We start from the raw sequence: 14,927 nt of genomic DNA, 5'->3' as shown, positions 1-14,927 counted from the left end.
TACAGTGCTCAGTTCAAAGAAATACAAAAAAATTATATTTAAATATTTACCGAAAGTAAATCAGGATGAATCCACAGTCTAGATCACGTGAAGTCATTATTTCCCTCTACTCCTCTTTGGTCAGACCTCATCTGGAATATTGTGTCCAGTTTTGAGCGCCACATTTTAAAAAAGACATCAACAAACTGGAGCAAGTTCAGAAAAGAGCGACCAGAATGGTGACCAGTCTGCAAACCCTGTCTTATGAGGAAAGGTTGCAGGATTTGGGATTGTTTAGTTTGCAAAAGAGAAGACTGAGAGGAGACTTAATAGCGGTCTACAAATATCTAAAGGGCTGTCACATTGCAGAAGGATCATCTTTATTCTCATTTGCACAAGGAAAGACTAGAAGCAATGGGATGAAACTGAATGGGAGGAGACACAGATTAGATATTAGAAAAAACTTTTTGACAGTTAGAGTGATCAATGAGTGGAACAAGCTGCCACGAGAAGTGGTGAGTTCTCCTTCAATGGAAGTCTTCAAACAGAGGCTGGACAGACATCTGACTGGGATGATTTAGCGAATCCTGCTTTGAGCAGGGGGTTGGACCAGATGGCCCAGGAGGTCCCTTCCAGCTCTACGATTCTATGATTCTATGATACGATCCTTAATAATGGAGTCAGGTGTGTGGCGAGGAGAGGCATATCACTTGGCAATGTGCTCTCTCCTATCCACTACTCCTCAGCACAAAACTCGACTACATGGCCGTCCTACCAAGGCTTTTTTACATGTGCAGGAGTTCGCTGCAAAATGTGTGAATACTCCTAAAATAAGGATAGTTTCACACTAGCGTATGGAGGAGCTGCGGAGGGATGCGGACTTCCTCTGTGAAGCTACGCCCACTGCCGCGCCTCCTCCGGTCAGCTTCACCTCCGTCCGTATGTGGCCTGCGTACTCTATCTTTAGCATTGGGTATGCAGGCCATGCCGATGTATGCGGATACCTCAGCATGTGCCTTTTAGATGGTGTGGCGACCGCAACAAAAATGCAACACGTTGCGTTTGGCACAGGTCACCGCACCATCAAAAAGACTGTGCTAAAGATAGGGTGCGCAGGCCGCATGCCGATGGAGGCGGAGCTGACCGGAGGAGGCGTGGCAGTGGGCGGAGCTTCATTGAGGAAGTCCGCATCCCTCCACAGCTCCTCCATACGGTAGTGTGAAAATAGCCTAAGAAAATGTTTACTCTTTCCCAAGGTTCCTCACACACCATTAATTCATTTATTAACTGTGACACCGATCACTTAATTTTTTGCATAGAATGCAGCATCTGCAAGAGGAGATACGTAGGCTGCACCACGAGAAAACTAAAGAAAAGAATTGCAGAGCACATTGCCAATATAAAGAGTAAAAACAGCACATACTCAGGGGCTGTGAAACCTTTCACTTTATTACATCAAAGTGATCTTTCCAGTTTTTCTGTTTTAGGGGCTGAAAGAATCATTAAACCTAATCGAGGGGGGAACTGGCAAAAAGAACTCATGTTGCGAGAAGCCTTCTGGAGTCTCCATTTAGATGCTAAGTGTCCAAATGGCATGAACCATAAAAATGATCTCTTTTACATTTATTGAAATTAATAGTCATATTTTTCTATATTAAATGCAAATAATATTTTCAAATTAAAGTCTATGAATTAATTACACTTCACTTGCATTCCCTGAGCACCTGCTTCTGCTAAAAGCTGACAACTCCGCACATCCAATTGCACATCAGTCCATTCTCCACGTCACTCTCAACTCAATTATCGCTCACTTACCATCACACTTGTGGGTTTCTTTCTCTGTACATATATATACTGCTCAAAAAAATAAAGGAAAACTAAACAATGCAATGTATTGTTGAGTGTTCCCTTTATTTTAGTGAGCAGTATATATATGACCATATGGGCATTACTATGTATCCTATGACTAAGGGCACTGACTTGCTAGAAACATGTCAGGTTTTGTTTTTAATTATGTTTTTCACTTAATAAATTTTTGAATTTTATTTACTGGAAGTTTGTGTTGAGCTTCATCCTCCCCTTCTGTTCTACATTGCCGCAATCACCGGCTGGACTAGCGCCTTCCAGGAGCATATCGAACCCGTGACGTCACATTGCACGGTGTAGGAAGCTGCTTTTAATTCCTATACTACTGTATAGATAATGCTCACCTCTCGGAAACCTTCAACCATCGAGCCGTACAGCTCACTCTGGCTCCAGTGTTTCCACCGAACGCTGACTAAGCCTCACATCATCATGGCATCAGGTGATGAACCATGTCCTGCTGCAGCATCAGGCCTACTCAGTACCCTGAGACTTCATATTATGTGGCCTAATCCACAACCTGAAGAGAAGCTAGTGTCAGAGAGAGTTAAACAGGTTGAAAATCTATTTTTTTCAACCTTGCATTTATTAAGCTTTGTGATCTTCCAAGATCGCCAGACTATAATAAATATCTTTAAAATTTCAAATTCGATTTGCATGAAATACTTTTGACATGAATCAAATTTCACAAAAAATCACACATATGTGCCAAATCATTTCCCTTCTAGTCATGTAGTTAACTGTTCGTAAGGCTAACCCTAAATTCACCCACACCATGACATGACTGTCTACTATGCAACTGAATTTTCCTCTTACCCACTGTTTACCCTTGATACCAGCTCCCAGCGTCCTCGTTGGTCCTGATTGCTGGTGAGTCCGCCTGTTTGACAGCTCCCCAGCGATCATGTAGCGAGACACCAGCGATCCTGATCAGGACATATTGTTGTCGGGATCACTAGTGCATCGTTTAGTGTAACGGGACCCTTATGAAAGGCAAAAAGTGAGGATCAGCATTTAAGCCTCTATTGTCCTTTAACAATTAGAGAAACATTTTTCTCAGAATTGCTCATTGTCATCCCTAATATTTTATAGAAAGAGTCTTCAACTTGAAGGGCAACTATACATTGGCTATAGATGCACACTATATCTTATCTGCGAGGGATTGCACAGATTTCATAGGGTAAAGGAGAACTAAGTAATCCCACTGCAGGTGAAAGGTCTAGCTTCGCCCCTGTTGGAGCCTTGAATGTAAAGTTCTGTAGCAGAGTTGTGAAGAACAGGAACAATTCTTTTTTTGCCAAGTTCTTTCCGGCACAACTTCTTTTACCTGTGTAAGACAAAAAAATAGATAAAAAAAACATTATGGTGATCAGCCATATTGAGCATGCATGTTGTACAGCAGGAAGAACTAGCATTATTTAATAATTTTCAGAAAACCATAAATCAAAATGGTACACAATGTAATGAAAGAGCTACTAATATTTTGGAAGATTTATTAGGACTTAATTCTGAGAAGATGCATTGGGGTTTCAGTACCTCATCAAAGTTAGCCATAAAACGGCACCAAAGAGCGGTAACTATCAGATAAATATAAGCTATAGGTAAAGCAAAATACACTGAAGTGATTAGAACTAATGATAGATATCCAAAGATATAATATAGCAGAGCTAAAACCCACATAAAGTGTCATAAAGTGCAAGTGAGGTAAACATGAAAAAACACATGTGCAAATAGCAGTGGATATGTTACTGCGGAGCCAGGAGTCCCTATGTACGTGTCGGCAATATCAGCCTTCTTCCGGGGGATATTGCCGAAACGTACGTAGAGACTCCTGGCGCCGCAGTACACTGTAGGTAAACATATTCACTGCTATTTGCACATTTGTTTTTTTATGTTTACCTCTGAACTTTATGACACTTTACGTGGGTTTTAGCTCTGCTATACTATATCTTTGAATATTTATCACCAGTTTTATTCACTTGAGTGTATCTTGCTTTACCTATAGCTTATATTTATCTGATAGTTACCGCTCAGTGGCGCCATTTTATGGCTAACTTTGATGAGTTGATTTATGTATTTTATTAATCATTACTTTTATATATTATTGAATAAAGATATATTCTTTTATGATATATATTTTTTGTATTTGGGTTTATTTTTCTCCTTGTCTGTATATGCTCTTCTTTATTGTGGTGTAGAACCATATTTTGTCCTTAATTTTTATTATTTTTTATATTTCACATTTGTTGCTTTATTTTTGCCCTGAGTTTCAGTACCTGGCTAGAGGTGATGCAAATTAATTTGCAGAGTAATCTGTGGTGAGTGGACAGTAGACATTTAAACTTTCTCCTACCTGCCGGCATCTGCAGCTCTTAAGTAGCCGGCTTAGCGCAATGTCACATGACACTGCAGTCGGCTAATCAATAAGTAAGCCAGAGATGCTGTCAGGTAAGAGGTAGTGATGGGCGAGCACTAAAATGCTTGGGTGCTTGTTGCTTGGGTTGAGCAAATTTGAACGCTCGGGTGCTTGACCCAAGCAACGAGCCCAATGTAAGTCTATGGAAAAACCGAGCATTTTTACCATGACCAGCCCAGGCGGTCGTTTTAGGGTCAAAAAATGTCGGAAATCGATGGGAACAGTGCTGAAATTACATGAGAACATCATGGGCAAGACCTATGGAAGCATTTCTGACACCGAGGTCACTGCTGTGAACAATGTTGTCAGAGTGTTATGTCACTTTTACAGGCGCACGCTAATACATACAAAAACGAAACCAAAATGGATTTTCCTGGGAAATATGTTAAGGAACATCCTTTACAGGGTAATGATTTGTATGTAAGGCAAAATAAATACCCCCCCCAAAAAAAATGTACCTGCACCACTTGGGCTATGTTCACACGTAGCGTTTTTGATGCGTTTTTCAAATTTACCATTGCTTTCAACCAATAGAAATGAATTCACTGGGAAACGTCATTTTAACATTTAACAACCTTAGCTGGCCATATGGTGTGTGTCACATCATCAGACACATCCTGTTTCATTTATGAAGGAGGGACACTGATAGTCACAAAGCCTATTTTTATAGGGGCATCAGGTGGCATTAATATTCTTAAAGGGCCATCAGGCGGCTATGTTTTGTTGTTCCCATTATTAAACAGTGGGTCTCCTATACTGCTATTGCCTATGCAGTGAGTAGCTGGGCTGCCAAAAATTAGGACGCACCCCAATACCCCTTTGACAAGACCTACAAGAGGGCCTCATGAAAAAATGTTCCCATTATAAGAAAGTGGGTCTCCCATAGTGTTTGCCTATGCATTGAATTCAAGCCCTGCCTTGCTCCAAAGTTTCACGCACCCCAATAACCCTTTGAACCGATGTACTGGATGGCCACATGAAACCAAAGTACCCATTATTAGAAATTTGGTACTCCCATACTGTTTGCCTATGCATTGAATGCAAGTCCTGCCTTGCCACAAAGTTACACGAACCCCAATAACACTTGGAACAGATGTCATGATGGCCACATGAAAGCAAAGTTCCCATTATGCTTATCTTTATATACTACATTACAGTTTGCCCATGAAGTGAATGCAAGGTCTGCTCTGCCACAAACTTACACGCTCCCCAATAACACTTGGAACAGATGTCCTGGATGGACACATGAAAGTTCCCATTATTACTCATTTGGTACTCCCATATTGTTTGCTTATGCATTGAATGCAAGGCCTGCCCTGCCCCAGTTACACGCACCCCAATAAGCCTTTGAACCCACGTACTGGATTTCCACATGAAACCAAATTTCACATTATTATGATTTTTTTTAACTCACATAAAGTTTGCCCATCAAGTGAATACAAGACCTGACCAAAATTTGCCAGCACTCCAATCCCCCTTGGAAGAGACATGGAGGATGGCCCCTGAAAAATGTTTTCCCAGTATAAAGGAGCGGGTCTCCTGTACTTATAATGAACATACACTATGTGTATGGGATGACAAACATTTCACTCTGGGGGTTACTCATCAAGCTACTGTGTCAACCTTTTTTTGGGGGGGTGATCATAAACACCCTTGCCAACAATAAAGTGGCTGGTGGTGGATGATGAGAATGAGGAGAAGGAGGAGGATAAAAGCAAATAGCCAAAATCAGGAAGAGCATACCCATGTGTGGGTGTGAAGAAGCACATGGGAATATACAGGGGTTGGACAAAATATTGGAAACACCTAACGTTTTGGCATCATAATCTTCGAACATGTTATAAACATGCAAACCGTGACGTATGGTAATGTGTTGTAGTTGATTATTTGTGTTATGTGATATGTGTATGTAAATTAACTGTTTGTTTTGCAGAATTGTAAGAACACTGATGAGAACCTGATACCAACGGCAGACTTCTCGGATTTTCAAAGAGGCCAAATTGTTGATGCTCGTATGGCAGGCGCTAGTGTAACAGAAAGTGCCCGAATGCTTGGCATGTCAAGAGGTACTGTCTCCAAAGTAATGACTGCGTTTGAAAGAGAAGCAAAAACGTCCGCAGCAAAGCCCAGGTCCTGCCGAAATTCGAAGTTGGCTGAGAGAGACTGTCGGACTCTAAAGCGAATTGTGAGAGAGGATCGCAAGACCACGGTTCCGAAAATCACTGCTGAGCTCAATGAACACCTACAGAACCCAGTTTCCACAAAAACTGTTCGTCAGGAGCTGCACAAATCTGGATTCCACGGAAGAGCTGCAATTAGAAAACCGCTGCTCTCAATGACAAATGTTTCCAAGCATTTAGAGTGGTGTAGAAACCTCCAGAATTGGTCCCTCGAGCAGTAGAAACATGTGATATTCTCAGACGAATCATCGTTTACCCTATTTCCGACTTCCGGCCGAGTGTACGTTAGGAGACAGCCGAAAGAAGTATTCCATCCAGACTGCCTCCTCCCAAAAGTAAAACATGGAGGAGGTTCTGTGATGATCTGTGGTGCTATTTCGTGGAGATCCGCCAGGTCAATGATATCCCTTCATGGAAGAATTAACAGCCGAGATTATTTAGGCATTTTGGGTGACCAAGTGCATCCTATGGTTCAAGCACTGTTCCCAGAGGGGAACGCCATCTTTCAGGATGATAATGCACCAATTCATACAGCTAGAATCGTTAAAGCATGGCACGAGGAACATTCTAATGAAGTTGAGCATCTCATCTGGCCCCCACAATCCCAAGACCTCAACATTATTGAGCATTTATGGTCGATTTTAGAGATTCAAGTTAGACTTCGATTTCCGCCGCCATCGTCGCTCAAAGAACTGGAGGGTGTTTTAACTGAAGAATGGGCTAAAATTCCTTTGAAAACATTTCATACCTTGAATGAATCCATACCTCGGAGAATTGAGGCTGCAATCGCCGCAAAAGGTGGACCTACACCATATTAAACTAACTTTTGTTGATGTGTCCAGGTGTTTCCATTATTTTGTCCAACCCCTGTACTTCCTAGACACTGGATTAGAGGTTAGGTTTCTCTGTTATCATGCAGTGGTGTGCAGAAGTCTGGCCCAATCGAGCCCTTGTTCATTTTTAAAGAGTCAGCCTGTCAGCATTTTCAATTGACAGGTGGATGGACTTATCAGTTTTAATTCCACCAGGAAAAGGCAGCGCAACATAAAGTCAGCCATGCATGCCAGACTGCTAAGAGGCAAGACTTCCAAGTCCTCACCAAGAGAACGACTGACTGTGCTCTCCTCCTCCTCCTCCCTGTCCTCAGGACATCCACACTGAACAGACGGTATGACAGTTGTGCTTGTAGTACCATCTATAGCGCATGAAAGTAGCTCCTGTTCTTCCTCCTCTTCCTCATGGTCAACCAATCCATGCTGGGATGACATTAGGCTGGGCTGTGTGTAATCACCCTGTATGCTTCCTTGCTTCATCTCATCATGCTCCACCTGCAATGCATCCTCTTTGATTGTGAGCATATAGCATTTAAGAACACAGAGAAGCGGGATGGTGACGCTAATTATGCCTTCATCGCCACTCACCATCTTGGTGGACTCCTCAAAATTTTGTAGGATGGTACATATGTCTAACATCCATGTCCACTCCTGAGGTCTTATGTGTGGAGTTGAAACTTAATACCGACAGCCTTTTTGTCAACACCCGCCCTCTTCAGCTCACAAATCCTTTCCAACATATGCAGTGTAGAGTTCCAAAGCTTGGGGACATCACATAACAGTCGTTGAGCTGGAAGCTGCAAATGCTACTGTAACACCCGTGCCCGTACCTCTGCAGGGTCCACGTCGGGGCCTCCAGTCTCAGTCTGCTCCCCAACACTCTGCCTCTGCCTCTGGTCTCTCCCCTACTCCTGCTTCCCGGTGCGCAGCCAACAGATCCTCGGGTGTGGTGCTGACGTCATGCGCGTGCTCCCGTTCTCTTAAAGAGACAGCGCACATTTTTCAAAATATGCTGTTAGCCAATGGTGTCCTTGTGTTTGCTATTTCTGGCCCCTCTGCCATAGAGAGGGCACTGGAGCAGCAAGTGTTTCCTGTTGCTAGTTTCTGGTTTAGTGTTCAGACATACTGTACCTGTGATCTGTTGTGCTTTTCCAGTATCCTGTCAGTACCGAGCTAATACGGTTTGTCTTCTCAGACTGTCAGCGGCTTGCTACTCCATCCCCAGGACGATACCAGTGCTGCCTGTGCAAGTTTCATCCTGCTCAGCCGTCTGTCACCCCATTACCAACAACAACGTCAGTACTGCCAGAGTCGGCGCCGTACCGTCCAGCCGCTTCCCGCCTGTCAAGTTCTATGCTACCTGTTATCCTTGTCTGTGCACCTGAACCACTGGGCCAGCTTCCACGTGTCTGGGGTCTAACTGGAGGTAGCACCTTTGTCTCTCGGACATTCCATTCTGATCCTGTTTGAGGGGTCTTACTACGGGTGTCTGGGGTTTGCATAGTCACGTCCCCTTCGGAGACCTCCAGACCATGATCCCGTGGTTCCACAAAAATAGCAATAAACGAATGTGTACTTCAACATCTGTGCCTTCGCTTCCATTCATTACAGGCATGCTCAGACTGGCCCACAGGGTAACAGGGGAATCCCCCGGTGGGCCCTTGGTGCAGATCCGGGCCCCCAACCCCACTGTATGGGCAGTACTTGGCATAATTCACTTGATTAACTCTGTAAAGGAAAAAGCAGCATCTTATCATTCATTAACCAAACTACCCTGTTTATTATATAGAGATAGAGGTAAATTTGTAAATGAGGGTAATGGAATATGTGTATGCAGGTGAAAAGTGGGCCCCCAAAGTCATTGTTACTGGTGGGCCCTTGGCATCCCAGTCCGACACTGATTATAGTTGCTGAAACACGAAAAGAGCGGTGGAAGCTGTAGCTTACTTTTTAAAATGGGCACACAGGCGACGTACTTTCACAAGCAGATCTGGCAGCTCTGGGTAGTTTTTGAGAAACCATTGAACAATGAGGTTAAGTACATGGGCCAGGCATGGTACGTGTATGAGCTGCCTCGCCTCAGAGCTGCCACCAGGTTCCGGCCATTATCACACACGACCATGCCTGGCTGTAGGTTCAGCCGTGTAAGCCACAGATCTGCCTGCTCTTAAAGAGCTGTCCACAACTCATGAGCATTGTGTGGTTTGTCACCTAAGCATATTAGCTTCAGTACAGCCTGTTGACGCTAGGCTGAGGCAATTCTGCAGTGCTTCCAGCTTGTGACTGATGTGGTCATTTCGGAGATGGAGGCTGAAGAGGAGAAGGAGGAGGAAGAGGTGCAGAAGCTGTAAATTGTGGGGGCAACCCTGATTGATGTAGGGTCTGCAATCCTCGGCGTCGGTAGGACATTTTCCATCCCAAGGTCTGACTGAGTCCCGGCTTCCACAATGTTAGCTCATTTTGCCATCAGCGAGATGTACCGTCCCTGCCCACAAGCACCTGTCCACCTGTCCATAGTTACAGTAGATGGACTTTCCCAGTAACAACATTGTTGAGGGCATGGCTAATGTTGTGGGAAAATATCTTCCCTGTAGCTAAATATTTATTTGGCAGCTAAATATTTTATTGGCAGCAAAATGGTGTCAAGAAATTGTATATGACACTCCAAAATTTTTTTACAGTACTACAAATGTGGCAGAATTTTCTGCGCACTCAGATGTGACCGCTGGAATGGGCAAACACGTTTAAAATAGCTGGATTTTCATGCTGTGCTATGAAAGCGATCTGGCTGTATTCTGCAGTATCAACAAGCAAATGGAGAAAAAAAAACGTGTGCTATGGATTGCTTTAGACTAAAATAGTCAAGATTAAGATGCAAAAAAAATTTCCTGCCCACTGAGACCTGGGGCTAGGTACAGTATATACGGTCAATATATGTAATAGGCAGCAGCAGCAGACAGTAATGGAATCGTCCCTCTTGATGTATGTGTGAGGGATGGCCAGGGCTGTAGTCACTGTCGAGGACACCAGGGCCTTTGTGTCCTGGCCTCCCATCACATGAAAACAATGTCTATTAGTCAGGATACCTGTGACTTCAGGTCCATCGTCATCAGGATCCCTTCTGCGCCACTGAAGGCTGTCTGCAAACGGTTTCACATGAATTAAGTCACAGTCCATTTCAACTTTCAAAAGGGCAACTGTACTGTATTTGTTTCGCAGCACATCCAAGTTTTTCACATCATTAATCACATATTACATTGCACATCTCTTCCTCTTTCCCTGTACTTCTGTCACTGTCACACAGCACGTACCCGGGTCGGACTACCACATATAGTTCCTTAGGGTCCTCCCTGTTTAGCTCTGCCACGGTAAGACACTCGTCTGCCTGTTTTGCCCCAGACATAAGATCATCTGTTCCCGAAGTCAGTTGCCACATGGCGAGTGACCTGACCTTCTGTACTTTCTCCTGCGGTGACACAGCATCCTCCCAGTCCAAACTTACTGCATCTGGAAGTTCCCTCAGCTGTTTCACCCAGGATATGAGGGCATCAGCCCATGCGATAAGTTGCCACATAGTGGAGCCACCTGCATCCCTGCATTGCCACTGTTTTTGCCTTAAGCTTCTGTTCCAAGCCTGCTGTGATCCTCCGCTGTTCTGGCCTGTAGCTATGGATGACTGGGCTTCTCCCTTAAACGTTGCATGGTCTCTGCTATAATTCTTGGCACCTAAGCCCATGCTATAATTCTGGGCACTTAAGACCAGGCAGGCGGTTTGGGCAATGTGGCCCGTCTGACCCCTAAGAGGAAATTTTCCCTCTCTTAGCTGCAGCTGACCCCACCTATGTTTAAATGCTTCCGAATCCTAACTGGTTTCACTATCTTAAATTACATATCCTATAACACCCCTATCTTGTGGACAAAAATGGGTACTAGGCTTTCCCTAATAAAACTGTACAGATATTAGCTTCAGATACAATACACAGTATTAACCCCTTCACCCCCAAGGGTGGTTTGAACGTTCATGACCGGGCCAATTTTTACAATTCTGACCACTGTACCTTTATGAGGTCATAACTCTGGAACGCTTCCATGGATCCCGGTGATTCTGACACTGTTTTCTCGAGACGTATTGTACTTCATGTTAGTGGTAAAATTTCATTCAAATAACTTGCGTTTATTTGTGAGAAAAACGAAAATTTGGCGAAAATGTTGAAAATTTCGCAATTTTCCAACTTTGAATTTTTTTGCCCTTAAATCACAGAGATACGGCACACAAAAAACTTGATAACTAACATTTCCCACATGTTTACTTTACATCAGCACAATTTTGGAACCAAATTTTTTTTTGTTAGGAAGTTATAAGGGTTAAAAGTTGACCAGCGATTTCTCATTTTTACAACACCATTTTATTTTTAGGACCACATCACATTTGAAGCCACTTTGAGGGGTCTATATGATAGAAAATATCCAAAAGTGACACCATTCTAAAAACTGCACCCCTTAAGGTGCTCAAAACCACATTCAAGAAGTTTATTAACCCTTTAGGTGCGTCACAGGAATTTTTTTGAATATTTAAAAAAAAATGAGCATCTAACTTTTTTTCATAAAAAAAATACTTCAGGTTCAATTTTTTTTATTTTACCAAGGGTAACAGGAGAAATTGAACTGCAAAAGTTATTGTGCAATTTGTCCTGAGTACGCAGATACCTGATATGTGGGGGGGAACGACTGTTTCGGCGCATGGCAGAGCTCAGAATGGAAGGAGCGCCGTTTGACTTTTTCAATGCAAAATTGGCTGGAATTCAGATTGGACGCCATGTCACGTTTGGAGAGTCCCTGATGTACCCAAACAGTGGAAACCCCCTACAAGTGACCCCATTTTGGAAACTAGACCCCCCAAGGAACTTATCTAGATATGTGGTGAGAACTTTGAACCCACAAGGGCTTTACAGAAGTTTATAACGTACAGCGGTACAATTAAAAAATCATATTTTTTCCACAAAAATGATCTTTTCACCCCAATTTTTATTTTCCCAAGGGTAACAGGACCCTAAAAGTTATTGTGCAATTTGTCCTGAGTACGCTGATACCCCACATGTGGGGGTAAACCACTATTTGGGCGCATGGCAGAGCTCGGAAGGGAAGCAGCGCCATTTGACGTTTTTGGCTGGAATTGAGATCGGACACCATGTCGCGTTTGGAAAACCCCTGATGTACCAAAACAGTGGAAACCCCCCACAAATGACACCATTTTGGAAACTAGACCCCCTAAGGAACTTATCTAGATGTGTGGTGAGAACTTTGAACCCCCATGGGCTTCACAGAAGTTTATAACATAAAGCCATACAATTAAAAAATCATATTTTTTCCACAAAAATGATCTTTTCACCCTCAATTCTTATTTTTCCAAGGGTAACAGGACCCTAAAAGTTATTGTGCAATTTGTCCTGAGTACGCTGATACCCCACATGTGGGGGTAAACCACTATTTGGGCGCATGGCAGAGCTCGGAAGGGAAGCAGCGCCATTTGACGTTTTTGGCTGGAATTGAGATCGGACACCATGTCGCGTTTGGAAAACTCCTGATGTACCAAAACAGTGGAAACCCCCCACAAATGACACCATTTTGGAAACTAGACCCCCTAAGGAACTTATGTAGATGTGTGGTGAGCACTTTGACCCCCCCAGTGCTTCACAGAAGTTTACAATGCCCGGGCGTGAAAATAAAAAATTCGTATTTTTTCCACAAACATGATCTTTTAGTCACCATTTTTTTATTTTCCCAAGGGTACCAGGAGAAATTGGACCCCAAAAGTTGTTGTCCAATTTGTCCTGAGTATGCTGATACCCCATACGTGGGAGAAAACTACTGTATGGGCACACGTCGGGGCTCGGAAGGGAAGTAGTGACGTTTTGGAATGCAGACTTTGATGGAATGGTCTGCGGGTGTCATGTTGCCTTTGGAGAGCCCCTAATGTACCTAAACAGTGGAAACCCCCCACAAATGACACCATTTTGTAAACTAGACCCCCCAAGGAACTTATCTAGATGTGTGGTGAGCACTTTGAACCCCCAAGGGCTTCACAGAAGTTTATAATGCCAGGGCATGAAAATAAAAAAATCGTATATTTTCCACAAACATGATCAATTAGTCCCCAATTTTTTTATTTTCCCAAGGGTAACAGGAGAAATTGAACCCCAAAAGTTGTTGTCCAATTTGTCCTGAGTACGCTGACACCCCATATGTGGGATAAAACTACTGTATGGACACACGTCAGGGCTCGGAAGGGAAGTAGTGACGTTTTGGAATGCAGACTTTGATGGAATGGTCTGCGGGTGTCATGTTGCCTTTGGAGAGCCCCTAATGTACCTAAACAGTGGAAACCCCCACAAGTGACCCCATTTTGGAAAAGAGACCCCCTAAGGAACTTATCTAGATGTGTGGTGAGCGCTTTGAACCCCCAAGGGTTTCACAGAAGTTTATAATGCCCGGGCATGAAAATAAAAAAATCGTATTTTTTTCCACAAACATGATCAATTAGTCCCCAATTTTTTCATTTTCCCAAGGGTAACAGGAGAAATTGGACCCCCAAAAGTTGTTGTCCAATTTGTCCTGAGTACGCTGACACCCCATATGTGGGAGAAAACTACTGTATGGACACACGTCGGGGCTCGGAAGGGAAGCAGTGACGTTTTGGAATGCAGACTTTGATGGAATGGTCTGCGGGTGTCATGTGCGTTTGGAGAGCCCCTGATGTACCTAAACTATTGAAACTCCCCACAAGTGACCCCATTTTGGACACTAGACCCCCCACGGAACTTATCTAGATGTGTGGTGAGCACTTTGAACCCCCAAGTGCTTCACAGAAGTTTATAACACTCGGACGTGAAAATAAAAAAATCATTTTTTTCCACAAAAATGATATTTTTGCCCCCCATTTTTTATTTTCCTAAGGGTAACAGGAGAAATTGGACCCCAAAAATTGTTTTGCAATTTGTCCTGAGTAGGCTGATACCCTACATGTGGGGGTAAAACACTGTTTGGGCGCATAGCAGAGCTTGGAAGGGAAGGAGCACCATTTGACTTTTTCAACTCAGAATTGGCTGGAATTGAGATCAGACGCCATGTTGCATTTGGAGAGCCCCTGATGAGCCCAAACAGTGGAAACCCCCAATTCTAACTCCAACCCGAACCCCAACACGCCCCTAACCCTAACCCTAGCCCTAACCCTAGCCCTAACCCTAGCCCTATCCCTAACCCTAACCCTAGCCCTAACCCTAGCCCTAGCCCTAACCCTACCCCAACACACCCCTAACCCTAACCCTAACCCTAATGGAAAAATGGAAATAAATACATTTTTTTTATTTTATTATTTTTCCCTAACTAAGGGGGTGATAACGGGGGGTTTGATTTACTATTTATGGCGGTTTTTATGTTTGGCGGCTGTCGCACGCTAAAAGACGCTTTTTATTGTAAAAATAGTTTTTGCATCACCACATATTGAGAGCTATAATTTTTCCGTATTTTGACCCACCGAGTCATGTGAGGTCTTATTTTTTGTGGGACGAGTTGACGTTTTTATTGGTACCATTTTTGGGCACGTGGAATTTTTTGATCACTTTTTATTCCGATTTTTGGGACGCTGAATGAACAAAA

General features: G+C 43.4%; 1 protein-coding gene across 2 annotated transcripts in view; it reads right to left on the bottom strand.

Annotated features, from left to right (window-relative positions):
• Positions 1–1,408: 1,408 nt before the first annotated feature.
• Positions 1,409–14,927, bottom strand: part of LOC141098571 (cytochrome P450 2C23-like) — a 211,295-nt gene continuing 197,776 nt past the window's right edge. For both annotated transcript variants that reach the window (XM_073586477.1, XM_073586476.1), the window contains one exon: positions 1,409–3,169. In XM_073586477.1, the coding sequence (XP_073442578.1) occupies positions 2,991–3,169 (179 nt within the window). In that variant the 3' untranslated portion in view covers positions 1,409–2,990. The remainder of the gene's footprint in view (positions 3,170–14,927) is intronic.

This window comes from Dendrobates tinctorius, unplaced genomic scaffold (assembly GCF_039654945.1).
Source record: "Dendrobates tinctorius isolate UK_male_01 unplaced genomic scaffold, ASM3965494v1 ptg000093l, whole genome shotgun sequence".
NCBI lineage: Eukaryota > Metazoa > Chordata > Amphibia > Anura > Dendrobatidae > Dendrobates > Dendrobates tinctorius.
This window is presented reverse-complemented; position numbering and strand designations above follow the sequence as displayed.